The 14,532-nt window shown below is 38.0% G+C and overlaps 1 protein-coding gene across 8 annotated transcripts in view; it reads left to right on the top strand.

Moving 5' to 3' along the window:
* MAP7 (microtubule associated protein 7) overlaps window positions 1–14,532 on the top strand; it is a 176,518-nt gene that overhangs the window by 146,101 nt on the left and 15,885 nt on the right. For 6 of the 8 annotated variants that reach the window (XM_070796250.1, XM_070796252.1, XM_070796247.1 and 3 more), the window contains 2 exons: window positions 5,551–5,664; window positions 10,357–10,508. In XM_070796250.1, coding sequence (XP_070652351.1) covers window positions 5,551–5,664; window positions 10,357–10,508 — 266 coding nt within the window. The remainder of the gene's footprint in view (window positions 1–5,550; window positions 5,665–10,356; window positions 10,509–14,532) is intronic. The other 2 variants (XM_070796253.1, XM_070796248.1) reach the window with 1 other exon arrangement.

The following is a 14,532-nucleotide window of genomic DNA, read 5'->3' as shown; positions in this document are numbered from 1 at the left end:
AAAGTGTTCTGTTATTTCCTTAATGCTTTTATTTTCTGGATGTTTACAGCTAAGAATAAGCATCTGAAGTTGCTTTCCCTACGTTTCTTAAATAGGAAGAAAAAAACTTCAGAGTAAAAAAGCAATAAACGTCTGAGCAGCATTTTCCTTGCGACAAGAACATTTCTCATTTTAGAACTTGGCTGAATGATTGCATTTAGCAGTGATGAAAAGCGGTGCTTCTCTCAAGTTTTTAGTACAGGAGTTTACAGCTCCAGAAATCACCCACTTATCCACCAACATGCTAATAATCTGTTATGAACATTTATTTCATTTCAATCAGATTGTCTTTGACTTTTCATCTGTACTTGGGGAATTCCAGGCATTAACGTTCTAAAAAATCTTTTTAAATGATTCATGTTGGCAGATTTCATTTTGCTAACTTATTTTTCCTTTAACCAAACCTTTCTTACTGCATTTCTTGTGTGTGTGACTGGTTTTTTTGGTGTCCATTCATTTAAAGGAATATGGCCCAACTTTAAGAATATTATGTAAGCCTCCTAAAAATTTCAATATTCATAGTCCTCCAGTTAACATTTTATTTGAATTTTGAGTTTTATTCATCCCATGGATTTACAGTACATGAATGCTGAGTTACTTATAAAATTAAAGTTTCATTCTACATATATATCATAGAATGAAAAATCAAGCTTTTAAGATAAGCTACTTGTTTTACATAACTAAAACAATTTTAAATTTGACAAACCAAAGAATTATTGTGCAATATAAAAACACTCTTTGAAAGTAACAAATTGTGGTTTTTTTGAGTGCTTTATTAAGAAACTGATTGGTTTTGAAGTGTTTATAGTCTTTAAAAAAGATTGTAACGTGTGCATGTTCTATATGTGTGCATGTGTATTTGTATATTTTGTATTGTATAAAAGTTACGGTGTCATTGTAATGTATAATATAATGTGTTGATGTTAGAATTAATCTCTTAAAGCAGTAAATGTTTGAACAACTTCCAATTCTTGCCTTTTAACCTAAATCTTTTCTTTAACCTAGTTTGCCTAAATCATTGGTATTAGATGGCCTTTTATATGTTAGGGAAAAGTATTATGAATTGAAGCTCCTTTCATAAGTAGCCTTTATTTTCAAGCCAATTCCCTTAGTGTAAAATATAGATACTGTTCTTAGCAGTTGTCTATTCCTCTTTTCTTTGGAACTGGCCACTTAGCACTTGAATTTTATATTTTTGTGAACACGGATCTAAAACAAACCATAATCGGGATTTCACAGTAATTTTCAGTTAAACCTTGCTTATTGATTCCGTAGCTAAAATTGGGGCAATGTTGGGAGCGGGGATAAACCAACCAGTATTCTATCCACACTTCTATGGAATGAGAGTACTGTGTCAGCTAGTATCTGACACGTGACGGTATCTGATTGAATAGTCTGAAGTAATCGGATCTTAGAACTGGGAACAATTTGGATGGCTCGACTGGATGGCAGAGTCCCTGAGAGATGAAGGGCCTGACTTCATAACTGGCAGGTTAATCACAGAGAAGAAGGGTTAGAGCAGAGATCGCCAGCTCCCAATGCATGTTGTTGCTGGGCTGCCTCTGCAGTTCTCTCCTTCATGGATGGCCTTCCTTAGATTACTCCTGACTCTGTCCGCTCTGCCTTTGGGTGAGGTCAAGGGTCAGGGAAAGTTCCGCAAGCAGTGACTAGCTGGAGCCAGGAAATTGCCCCCTGAATCATGGTACAGGTCTGTAAAACCTGATGCCAAGCTGAACTAAAAGGATGAGGAGGACAGCACTAAATGTGCGGGTTCCACGTCTCTGCCCTCTTATCAAAAGAACTGTGACCCAGTCCTGGTTTAACTGGTGAGGTCAGCCTGGAAGAAAAGTCTGGTTCATCCAGAGGCTCCCATGTGGTTCAGGAAGCAATTTTTCTTAAGTTAGGCAGAACACTCAGTAGCACAGTGAGAAGGCTCTGTCTTTTAATGAGAATAAAAATCTGCATTTGAACTTTGCTAATTTGAGAGATCTAAGTAATTTAGTTAGTATAATTTTTCTGCTATCTATTTGTTAAATTCAATTATGCTTTATTATCAAAGTAGAAAGCATTCTTATCAAATTATTAGAGGCTTTTACAGTCTGGTCCTTAGAGAGTGTACACCATTACTAGATTGTTTGAGCTTTCTTAGCCCTACAGCACAGGCCTTAAAGGTGATGTTAAATTGAAGCTCTGATACTATCAAAGTTGACATTCAACTGAAGTGCTCTGCTAGTTATTCAAAATGCTGGAATATTTCCATACGAGTTGGTAAATATCCACTTCCCCAAGCTGTGCTTCCCCAAGCTGTGCTTCCCCAGGCCCTCCAGAGCTAAAGGGGTTAAAGAGTGTTACCTACTAGCCCCATCAGTTTTTAAATATTTTGATTATCACACCTGGATATAGAGTTACAGAGACTGATAAAATGACCCTAGTTAAAGGAAACCCCTGATTACTAAAGATTTCTGTAATTGCTACAACAGAGACAATATTGCCACTGGGAATTTTTGCATGAAAAGTGTTTATTATTAAGCTTCCTTCTTCACCATTTTCCCCCCCTCAAGGAAGACAGAACGTTTGAAAAAAAATAAGGAAATTGGCTACTCCTAGCTGGAAATTAGTCCATACATTTTTTTCCCCCATAGTCTAGATTAGAGGACATGGGGGTGGGCCTAAAGCTGAATTCTGCCCACATGTTCTGTTTGGCCTGAGAATGGGTTTTTTGTTGTTGTTACTGTTTTAGTTCAAACTATGCCATCATATAAAAAAAAAAAATGGAAGATTTCATAGAACATTTCAGGATGTAACAATATGTGCCTGATTTCTACCTGGCACCCATCATTAGGAACTAAATAGTGATTTCTGCTTGTGGAGGAACAGGGCAGCACAAATATCTGTAATGTTTAGTTGCCCCCTTGGACCAGATTGTCTATTAAGGAAATTGTCAATATCTCATTTTAACTGCTTAAGGAGGATCAATACTATAGTTGTTCATGAAAATTAATACCTTTTCCTTCAGCTGCTTATCTCAAGATCAGGCCCTTCTGGGTAGAAAAAAATTTAAAAAGTAACTCTCCTGTACTAACCTTTACTAAAAATTTATCTTATGGTGGAAGAGATCTATTTCTCTCTTGCTCAGGGCATAGTTAAGAATATGGTAGAACTGGAAACATATTTCTCCTACCAACATCTTTCATTTAGAGTTTCAAAGTTATTAAATCTCTTTGGATTTGCTTTAAACCCAAGTCAAAGAGGGTGTTTAATGATCTTCATTTGAAGCAGATTCTTTGGTTGATGCCTTAAAGACGAAACAGAAATAGAGCAATAGAGCTTCTTAATCAAGGAGAAAAAAGCAGACATATCTTTTCAATGATAGACCATCTCTGCAGTTTTGAGTCATTTATTCTACAGAGTTTATCTAAGAAAAGGAAGGATTCACCTCTTCTTTATCATCTACTGAAATTACAATTCTGTTGAGGATTTTAATTCTAATTACTTTCCCCACTGATTTAATTCTCTGAATGTATTCTAATTTTAGATTACATTTTTAGATTATGTTCTGTTGATACACACACACACACACACACACATACTGTAGCTTATAATGGCACTTATCCTATTGTGCATTCTACCAACTGTATTATAATAGTTTTTATAACAGATGTTTATTTATGTCTTCATATCAATAGATAAGGTTTAATTTAACCATGAAGACTCTCCCCCCAAAACCCAGAAAATCTAATAAACTATTCACTAATTCTTAAATTCTCCAGTGCCTGATCAAAATGGCTACTCTTTTAAAATAAAGTCAGGTAATTAAGGTACTTGGTACCTCCCTTTGAAATAGCAGATATTTTTTATAACAACCTTTAACACTGGATGGCTTCTATTAACTAAAATTAATTTTCTGCAAGTTAGAAGTCATTTCTTTAAAATATAACATATATAAAAAATTATTATAAGAATAGTTGCTCCAGAGGCCAGAGGACTTGCACCTGCTGTTTGTGGTGTAGAACAGAGTAGCCTTGTCAGGTTTAGACAGTTTTAAAGATTTTTACAAATGATTTGGGAGTATGTTCTAAAATATACAGACCTCTCTTGGTATCCACGGGAGGTTAGTTCCAGGAACTGCTGCAGACACCCAGACCCTCAAGGGCTTGAGCCCCATAGTGAGCCCTCTGCATCTGCAGGTTCTGCATCCATGAACACCAAGGGCCAACAGTATACTTAGTGGGAAAAATCCACATGTCAGTGAACTTGTGTAGTTCAGGCTGTGTTGTTCAAGGGTCAAGTCTATATGATCACTTTATTTTAGTGATATTTGTAGGATTTTGCAAGCTTCTTTCCTGATATCTTTGGAAAGTAGCTCCTGTATTTTCATAGACCATTACTGGAAGGTAATAGCATAAGCAAAGTAATTTAATTGTAATTAGCATTCATTTCCTAACAGTGGTCTTGCGAAGCCCCAGTACAATTTGGGCCTCTACTGCATTGTATCATTTTAAATTTATTTTCTGGATTCTTCACAAACCCACTAGTAATTTCCACCATTATGGTTATGTTGGATTTTGGTTTTTCTATCTTAATTTGGCCACCTCATGCAAAGAGTTGACTCATTGGAAAAGACTCTGATGCTGGGAGGGATTGGGGGCGGGAGGAGAAGGGGACGACAGAGGATGAGATGGTTGGATGGCATACTGACTCGATGGACATGAGTCTGAGTGAACTCCGGGAGTTAGTGATGGACAGGGAGGCTGGCGTGCTGCGATTCATGGGGTTGCAAAGAGTCAGACACGACTGAGCGACTGATCTGATCTGATCTTAATTTTATGTTCAGCTTTATCCTTATCCTCCATCAAAAGTTTTATGTTCTTGCCAAACCAGGCAAGAACCTGCTTGCTGAATGGGGAAAACAAAAGTTCTAATACAGAACTTTACATGAGTCCTCTTTCATTTTATTATATCTAATTCCGCCCCTCCCAGTTACCCACGTAGCAGTTCATGGAGATGTAGCAAAATCTAATGGAGACCCTTTCTATCTTTATTTACATATTTCCAGTCTCACATTAAGCTGCCCAAGCCTGTGCTGAACTTGACATGCAGGATACTTAGGACACCCTTTGGCTGAGGTGTATGGCTTAGGCCCGCTGCCCATCCCGGTGAGGGCAGCTAGGTTCGATGGACTCGGAGAAACATGCCAAACCCGCTTGAAATGGTTCTTCTGTTTTGTTACCTGTTGACTCCATAGGCAGGTGGTTAGCAAAAGCCATGTCCATAAACCTAATATAGAGCCTGCCACAGACTTAACACCTTGAAGAGAGCCAACCTTATGGAATAGCCGCTCCTCTGAGCAGAGTCTCTCCTGCCCCAACTCTGCACCACCTTCCTCCCCAGACAAGCCTCTCTCGTCGAGGTTTCTCTCCGAGGCCTGGGAAGTGAAAGGGATTATGCCCTGCACCCGCCTCGCCCCTGGAAAGAACGCTTCTAACATCTCGCTTATGTGGTGACGTTTAGCTCGCCGCCTGCAGCTCAGCCCGTGGGAGAGCAGCGTGGTTAACAGACTGCTGACGCCCACACATGCGTTCCTGGCCAGAAGTAAAAGCACAGCGGCCTTGTCTGGAGATTCAGGTAAAACTGTCAAGGTGCAACTTTCTTAGTGAGGTAAAGTCCTCGTTTAGAAGCCCTCTCTGAGCCGCCCCATTTTCATCTAATCACATCTCAGTTCTTCCCATTGTGTGCTTCTCCTCCTCCTGGTGGGATGGCATTGGAAATGTGTGTGCTGGTGTTGGTTTCATGCCCCTGGCATTGTTCCTCTGCGCTTCCATCTTAGCATCTTATCTGGACACCAGATGCCAGGCGGACAAAGGCTGTTCCTCCCTGTGATCAGGTGGCTCCAGAGGCTTCTGTCAGTTCATAACTGTTACTAGAAAATCCTATCCCTTCCCTTCCTTTCTGCCTTCGCATCTGAGGAGATGATCAAAGGTAGAAATAATTTAAGATTGAATGCTACTTTGTGGACTTGGGGATAATATCAAAGCACAAGCCTATTTAAGAATAGTGTTTCATAAATGTGGCCGTGGGTTAGCCACTTATCTTCCCTGGGCTAGGCTTTTAAATGTAATCGAGGAATAGTACCCTTTCAAAACTCTTAAGAGTTGTGGAGAAGGCTAATTACAGTGTTCTTAGTTGTTACATTACTTTGAAAATATGTAAAATGTGCCAAGTACTAGTTATTATAATTAGTTATAACTCCTCTACTTTTTTAAAATGTAAAACGTGCCTGAATGAGCCAATTAGTTTAATGAGAAGTTCGTATAGTCTACACCTAGCTGGGAAGAAACGTATTAGGCTTTTGGCAGTGTCTCAGTGAGCTGACTTAGGTTTTCCCAAATATCCATGTGACCAGCCCTCATCTTTGGTATGTAGGAAACTGCATTGCCTCCTCATAAAGCTCCCTTTAAAAAGGCTTTGCCTTTGCAAGCCTCTTCATGTTCACTAGCCCTCTTTTTTTTTTTTTAAATAATAACTCTTGGTAGTTTTATGATGTCTTTCATCTATAGTGCCCAGTGAGCGAGTATCAACCTGACTTCTCACAGTACCCCTGGGAGGCAGTCAAGAAAGCAAGTACAGGCATTCCTACCACCTTCCTGTAGAAAGCAAGAGACTGCCAACGAGTGACTTGCACCAGAGCCACTGAGGTGGACTAGGTCCTCCATGTACTTCTGTCCTTGGCACCCTTGTGATGCTCTGTGTACCGTCGTGCATTCAACTAGCTGGACCACAGCGATCTGTGTTTTCTGTAAAGCAACTCTTCTGTCAGCTGTCACATTGCATCTGAGATTTTTCTGGACAAAAAAGTACAGGATAATTTATTTTTATGCCCATTTTGTTGTACATACATACAAGTCATGACAGCTTTTCTTTGTGTCCAGCTAATTGAAGAACCTTTGAAACTGCTTTCCAGTCGTGTTTCATAGGATCCAAATAGTTTGTCTCTTGTGCTCCTGAACCTCCACTGTGTGTTGTTTCATAGTGAAGGACTGCCTCACAGCTAAAAAACAAAACAAAACAGAACTGTCTCCCTTTGCTATTTCTGTCATCACTAACCTTGTCAATTCTTTCACTCTTCCTCTAGTCTCTTCCAGCACCATTTCCGCATTTTCCACCCATTTGACTTGCCCATCTTTCGACCTTCCGTCCTTATGCTCAATCAAGGGGCTTTTTAATCTGCTAACTGGCTCTTGTTTGCAACTTTGACATCCTCCTTTTCACAAACTGATACATTTTTGTCACTTATTTTAATGTGAAGCAATGCCATACATAGCCTTTACTTGTTTGTTTTATTAATACTTTCCTTAGATCATTGTTACCTATTATTGCATTGATACAGCTTATATTTAATGAACCCAAACGGTGGTGTTTAAAATTTTCTGTTTAAAATTATTTATGTTAATGTCTCACATTTATCTTGTCAAAAACACTTTCCCATCACTTTTATTTTTCCAACTCCTCTCCTTGAGTTTTTTTCTTGTCTTCCTATTTTTAATGTCTTTCCTTCAGTTCACCTTGTCTCCAATTGCCATTGGCAAGAGGATGACCTACATCTAGAGCCAGGGTTATAATAGCAGATCAAAACAGCCTCCCTTACCCCTAGGGTGTCCAGTGATTGTAAATTCCCAGAACAAGTAATAAGAGCAGTTGAAAATTGGAAATCAGTCTCATATGTTTCATTTGTGACCACTGCTTTGGGTTGATTTTTCCTTGCCCACTTTTTAAAAATACATTTAAGATATATGTGATTATTGGAGCTCAGGATTGAATGAATTAACATAAGCAAAAAGAAGCTTAGAATAGTACCTGCACATAGTAAGCACTTAATAAATGTTATTATTCTACCATGTAGTTATTCTCTCTGTTGCACATCAACCACATGAACTGCATTATCTTTTCTCTGCAGCCATTATTTCAAATAGAAAATCCAAATGAGTTCAATTAATGCATACTTACTACCAAAAGTAGAAAGAAATACAGATATTGTGGAAGGCTTGCTCAAAGACATTTCCATAAAAGAAATTTTATGTTTAATAAGACTACTTTGGGATATGGAGGGCACTCTACAGAGAAAAAAACAAATATTGCTCTTCCTTTTCCTTCAGAAAGGCAAGATCATTAGAACTATTGAGTTAAAGGTTTCAGGTTTTCCAGTAGTTGCTGTTAAGAACAGCAATGAATTCCATGAGATGTAGTCTCCTTAGAATTAACCAGACAATATTTCTTGAACAATTAAATTTGAGGATTTTTGTATAGACTACATCAGGTAGGTTTCTTCCTTTCCTTCATATTCACTCAGCACTATAATAAAGAATGAACCAACGACATGATGAGATCGGTTTACAGCCATGCTGGTCTCAGGAAATGTTCCATAGATACCCCATGAAATTATTACTTCCCACTAGAGGAAAAAGAAATCATATTTCTGGGCTTCATTCCTTTTTCAGTGTCAGGCCCATGGGCTCAGAGAAAGGCTGTCATCTAGGGTTTCTTGATCGTTGCGCAGTCAATGAGCTCTGGCTGTGCCCTGGGCTGTGTGTGCCTCTCTTGCTCATAAATCCCACAGAAGTGCCTTGTGCTAGGATGTTCATCTTTAAAGGCATTGGATTGGATTGGAAGGGGTTTGCATTAATGAACTCTTTCCTTGTCTGGGAAGGATAAGTGTTTTGTTGTGGCACTTAAGAAAAGGTTAAGTTTTCTTTTTCTTTTTTTTTAAAAGGTTAAGTTTTCAAATCGTTTTGCCTGTGATCACAGTAAGCCAAATGGTGAGAGGGTCTCCTTTACAACATAAAGGAAACTTCCTTTACCATTTAGGTCTGAAGCAGAGCTTTATGTCAGTTTGCAAGTAAGACATATATCTTTTGATGAGAACTGAGGGAATGCAAAGTGTTTCAGCTTATCCAAGAAATAAGAGTTCTGTTTTCAGATGATGGGAAAAGAGTGCCATTTCCAGTCAATCCACTGCCTTGACCATTCAGTGATAACCACAAGATACTGCAAGGCATTTACTGAAAAAGAACACAAGGGTGAAAATGCAATCTGATGGACTTTCTGTCTATAGCATAAACCAAAATAACATATTTTTAACCATAATTCTGAAATTAAGATTACTTTGAATTTGTCTTATGAACTTTTGAGTTTTGAATTTATTAACTTAATACTATTATATTCAGTTGATGTAATAGTTTCTTTAAAGAGTGGCTACAATGGCGAGGGTTGGGTAAAGTCATAACATGGTCCAGATACATAGTATTCCCTTCAGTAGTCATGTTTGTCTTATTTTCCTAGAAAACGAGATTTCTGGATGAAATATGAAAGCAAACCTTGGATCATTAGTACCCAAATATCTGATACCTATCCTGTGTTCTGTGAATTTCTTTAACCCCATTGTTACTCAGAATCAACCACTTGATTAATGACAATGTTCCTTTGAAAGTAAGGTCAGAAACTATGTGGTTTTCACAAAACAAAAATCTCATCTTAAGTAAAACTGTAACAGCTGTTCACAATTCAACTTTATTTTTGGCAATTCTAACATATTCATGTTCTCTTCACCGTTTTAAATGATGACATCCCATTTCCCTATACGTTCCTCTGCTTCTTGTGAACCATCCAATGCCTTGGCTTTTGGGAAAACCCAAAAGCATGCATTTGATTTGCTTTTAAATAGATAAAACATTTACAGAATTTTTTTCTAGAAATTATTAGTTATTCTTGTAGCAAGTCTTAACACCTGATGAGACTTGGTCATTTAACATTTTAAAAATTCAGTTGCTTTTTTCCCCACTGGCTGTTGAATTTTACTCCCAAAATAGCTGCAATATATCTTGCTTGCCTGCTTGCTCACTTGCTGTCTTTCCACCTTTTGTTCCATCTGAAAGCTAATTAGGACAAATCTGATTATAAACAATCCTTATCTTAAAATTATCTGTCACTAATATAGCATTTTACCAGAACCATCTGTTTATAGGAATATAAGACCATTGCTTTCTGTATGGCTGACGTCTGTATCTTTAATTAAAGTATTTAAATAGCCAAATAGTTTATATATTCCTGATTTTTCACTTGGACGTGCCCTCCTTTTGGACACACTGTAAATAGGACCATGAGGAGAATTGAGCGTGATGGTTCTGGAGGCCTTTAGGTAATAACACTTCTCCCTACTTTTCTCTCTATCTCTGCTTTGCTCCTTGTCCTGATCCCGCTTTTGGCTTTCCTTCAACTGCTCCTCTGGCACTCTTGTGTGTAAAACAATCACCTGCACCCTAGTTATCCCCATTTGTCCTCGTTCAGCATCTTGCAGCCCCATCAACATCACGCCCTACAGAGCTGCACACTCTAGAAATCCACTGGAGCGACCAAAATTCTTTGTAACACCACCCGAGGGCTCCGCGCGGAGGAGGACTGTTCACGGCACAGCGGTGAGTAGCTCTTGGGACGCAAGCCTGGTGAGTCTGGTGAGCACAAGTCTGCTGTTGTTGTGCAGAGTGGACACCGCCCTGAGGTGCAATGCAGATGTCAGAGCGGGCCATGCCGACATCCATCATCACGTCCACCCACCAGTCTTGAGTCTGCCAGGCTGAGTGGTCCTGCCCCTACACTTCCTCCCCACTTGGGGATTCTACTCCCACAGAAAATCTAAATTTGAAGAGGAAAACCATTCTTTGTTCAAGCATGTCTGAGTGGCTGGACTGCCATCTGAGTGCTTCGAAACAAATCAGTGCAATACTGGCATACTTTATGTGTGAAAGTAAGAAAAGCTTTGAAGGGGAAGTGGGCCTGGACTGCTGCCTTTGCATTTTATTCCAACCATATCCAGAAGCTGGCTGCAGTCTAAATGTGGTTCACCAAAAAGCAAGATAAATACTTTTTGTCTGTTTAGCTAATGCGTGTCAAGGCCCAGATCTTAAAATATAGTGACAAAGTATTTTGAAAACACTAATTACCTGCTAAGTAATTCTTGAAAGGCTGTTGGGCTCTGTTACAGAATCACATTTTGCAAGTGAAGAATATAATTTGTACTTGTTGTTACTGGCAGGGTGGCTGAACTAACCTCAGTATTCACCATGCTGTAAATGCAATGAAGTCACTTGTATGTCTCCAGGAATATTTCTTCTTCTTTAAGCCGTGTATTATTTGGCATCTGTTGAAAGATGTAGACATTTGTATTTTAGTGTTAAAGGACCCCCCAGTCAACCAGGAGATCTCATTGCCCCTCTCTCATGGTAATAGCGTGACCCATGAAAGGCTGGAACAATGCTTTTTTCAATCTTAACTTCCCAGAGCAGTTCAATGTATAAAGCTGATGGACACTTAAAAGGATTTTGCTTAGACCTTTGAGGATAATTCAAGAGTTGTGAGAGTTTGATGGCTTTGCCTATAGGCAGTTTTCTTTCAAGCCCCTCAAGCTTTCAGGAATCAACGTTTAATTCACGATTGAGTCAGACCTCCAGCCCTTGAAGCCAGAAGTAAAACTACCTTTGAAGTCTGGGAAGTTTACCATCATTAGCACCTTGATGCTTCAGAAAGCCTAGCTGTGGCCAAATAGTAATAGTCAATTAGGACAGCTTTGGCCCTGAACACTGGATACTTATTGGGTAGGGAAAAGTGTTTACCAAAGGAAAAATATCTTTTTAGAGATTAAAAGGAAAATTAACACACCAGGAGGAAAGCGTGAGAGCCAATCCTCCAACAGATTAAATAAGAGGGATTTGTCATCACTTAATCCACTACCTGTATTTTCTCACCAGTTTTGTTTTATCTTTTCCGTGCCTCTTTCTTTCTGTGTTTGATCTATTGGCTACCTTTTCATTTCTTTGCAATTAAATATTTAGGCAAATACTTACTGTCAGAAAACGACTCACATAATTTATATTCCAGAGCTGCACTGCAGAATTGAAACCAAGCACTTGAAAATGTAACTGAGACTGACAGATCAAATTTGAAATTTATCTTTTAAACATTTTTCAATTGTGACAAAAAAACAAAATTTACCTTCTCAGCCATTTTTAAGTGCACAGTTCAAAAGTGTTAAGTATATTTGCATTGTTATGCAACCAGTCTCCAGAACTTTTTAAATCTTGCAAAACTGCAACTGTACCCACTAAGCAATAACTTTCCATTTCCTTATCCCTCAGCTCCTGGCAAGCACCATTTTACTTTCTGTTCCTATGAATTTGATCACACTAGATACCTCACATGAATGAAACCATACTGCATTTGTCTTTTGTGACTGACTACTCGCACTTAGCATATTAAGTCTGTCCTTCCGTATTGTAGCATGTGACAAGATTTCCATTCTTTTTAAGAATGCATATACACACATGTATTGACACACCACATCTTGTTAATCTGTTCATCTGTTGATGGACATTTGAGTTGCTTCTTCCCTTTTAGATATTGTGAATAGCATGGCTGTGAACATGGGTATGCACATATCTCTTTGAGATCCTGTCTTCAGTTCTTTTGAATATGGACCTGATTGTTGGATCTTATGGTAATTCTATTTTTAATTTTTTAAGTAACTGCTATACTGTTTTTCATAGTGACGATACCATTTATATACATTCTAACCAACAAGGTACAAGATCTTCCACTTTTTCACATCATCAGCAATATTTGTTTTGTTTTCTAAATAGTAGCCTAAGGAGTGTGAGATGATCTCATTATGGTTTCGACTTGCATTTCTCCAATCGTTAGTGATGTTGAGCATCTTTCTATGTGTTTGTTGGCCATCTGTATATCATCTTTGGAGAAAAATCCAATCAAGTCCCTTCCCCATATTTTTAATCTTTTTAGTTTTTTAATCTTATTTTACATTTTATTGGAGTTTTTATATATTATGGATATTCCTTATCAGATATATGATTTGCAAACATTTTCTCTCATTCTTTAGGTTGCCTTCTTACTCTCTTGATTGTATCCTTTGATGCAGTTTTTAAGTTTGTAGTCCCATTTTTCTATTTTTTTGTTGTTGTTGTTACATGTGCTTTTGGTGTCATATCCAAGAAATTATTACCAAATCCAATATTAGGACTCTCCCCATTTTTTTTTCTGGGAATTTTTTTAGTTTGAAGTCTTAGCATTTAGGTTTTGTAAGCATTTTGAGTTCATTTTTGTATGTGGTATAAGGTATGTGGTGTAAGGTAAGGGTCCAACTACATTCTTTTGCATATGGATATCTAGTTTTCCCAGCACCATTTGTTGATTAGACTATCTTTTCTCCATTAAGTGGTCTTGGCACCTTTGTCAAGGCTCCTTTGACCATATACTCAAGGGTTTATTTTTGGTGGTCTGTTCTGTTCCATTGGTCTTTAAGTCTGTTTTTATGCCAATACCATATTGTTTTGATTACCTTTGCTTTGTAGTATGTTCTAAAACCAGAAAATGTGACTTCCAACTTTGTTCTTTTTTCAAGACTGTTTTGTCTATTCAGGGTCCCTTGAGATTCTATATGAGTTTAGGATGGAATTTTCTATTTCTGCCAAAAAAAAAAAAAAAAGATGTGGCCTTTTGATAGAGTGTATTGATTCTATAGATTGCTTATAGTAGTGATATATTAGCAATAACAAGTCTTCCAGCCTATGAACATAAGAGGTGTTCCCATTTATGTTGCATCTTCTTTCATTTCTTTCAGTAGTGACTTCTAGTTTTTACCATAGATATCTTCCATGTCCTAGGTTAAGTTTATTCCTACATATTCTTTTTTTGATGCTATTGTAAATGGTATTGTTTTCTTAATTTTCTTTTTAATTTTGTTTGGTTTATCTAAATTCAGCTGACTGCTCTTAAGCACTTGAAATACATTTGTGAGACTGAACTTAACATTAAATTTTAATTTAGGTCCAAATTCAAATAGCCAAATGTGGCTAGTGGCTACCATTTTATTCAGTGTAGATGCAGAATACTTCTATCATCCAAGTTCTTTTGTACAGTGCTACCTTGGGATATCTGTTTATATTGTCTCTCTTGTAGGTTATTTGTATTCTAAACCTAACTCTAACTCTAAAATTAAAGTCTTTGTCCTGCTGGTAAGTTTTCCAGACCATTGACATGGTCAGCTTGCTGTGTGTGTTTCCACCTTAGTCTTGTGGAGTGTTAACAGGAAAGATTATTATACAAACCACTGGCTATTAACTCAGATCAGGATAAGAATTAGGAGCACCTTCACATGTATGGAACTCAAATAAGTGATTGAGTCTAAGACCAACAGAAAGACACTTGAAAGACATTTGTGACTTTAGCTACATTAAAATGTTTTGAGAAAAAGAAAAGCAATTCAAGCTACTTAACTCCAACCTCCCTTGGGAAGGGAAGCATAATTGCCACCCTGTACTCTTGCAAAGAGCGTTCCATATGGTGGCTCCTGCTTCAGCTACCCAAGGACTGCAAGTGTTCTCTGAGACTCTGCCTCCTGCCTTCTGGTACCAGAGATGGGGACAGAAG

Source organism: Bos indicus, chromosome 9 (assembly GCF_029378745.1).
Source record: "Bos indicus isolate NIAB-ARS_2022 breed Sahiwal x Tharparkar chromosome 9, NIAB-ARS_B.indTharparkar_mat_pri_1.0, whole genome shotgun sequence".
NCBI lineage: Eukaryota > Metazoa > Chordata > Mammalia > Artiodactyla > Bovidae > Bos > Bos indicus.
The sequence above is the reverse complement of the archived record's forward strand: the minus strand, read 5'-3'. Positions and strand labels throughout refer to the sequence as shown.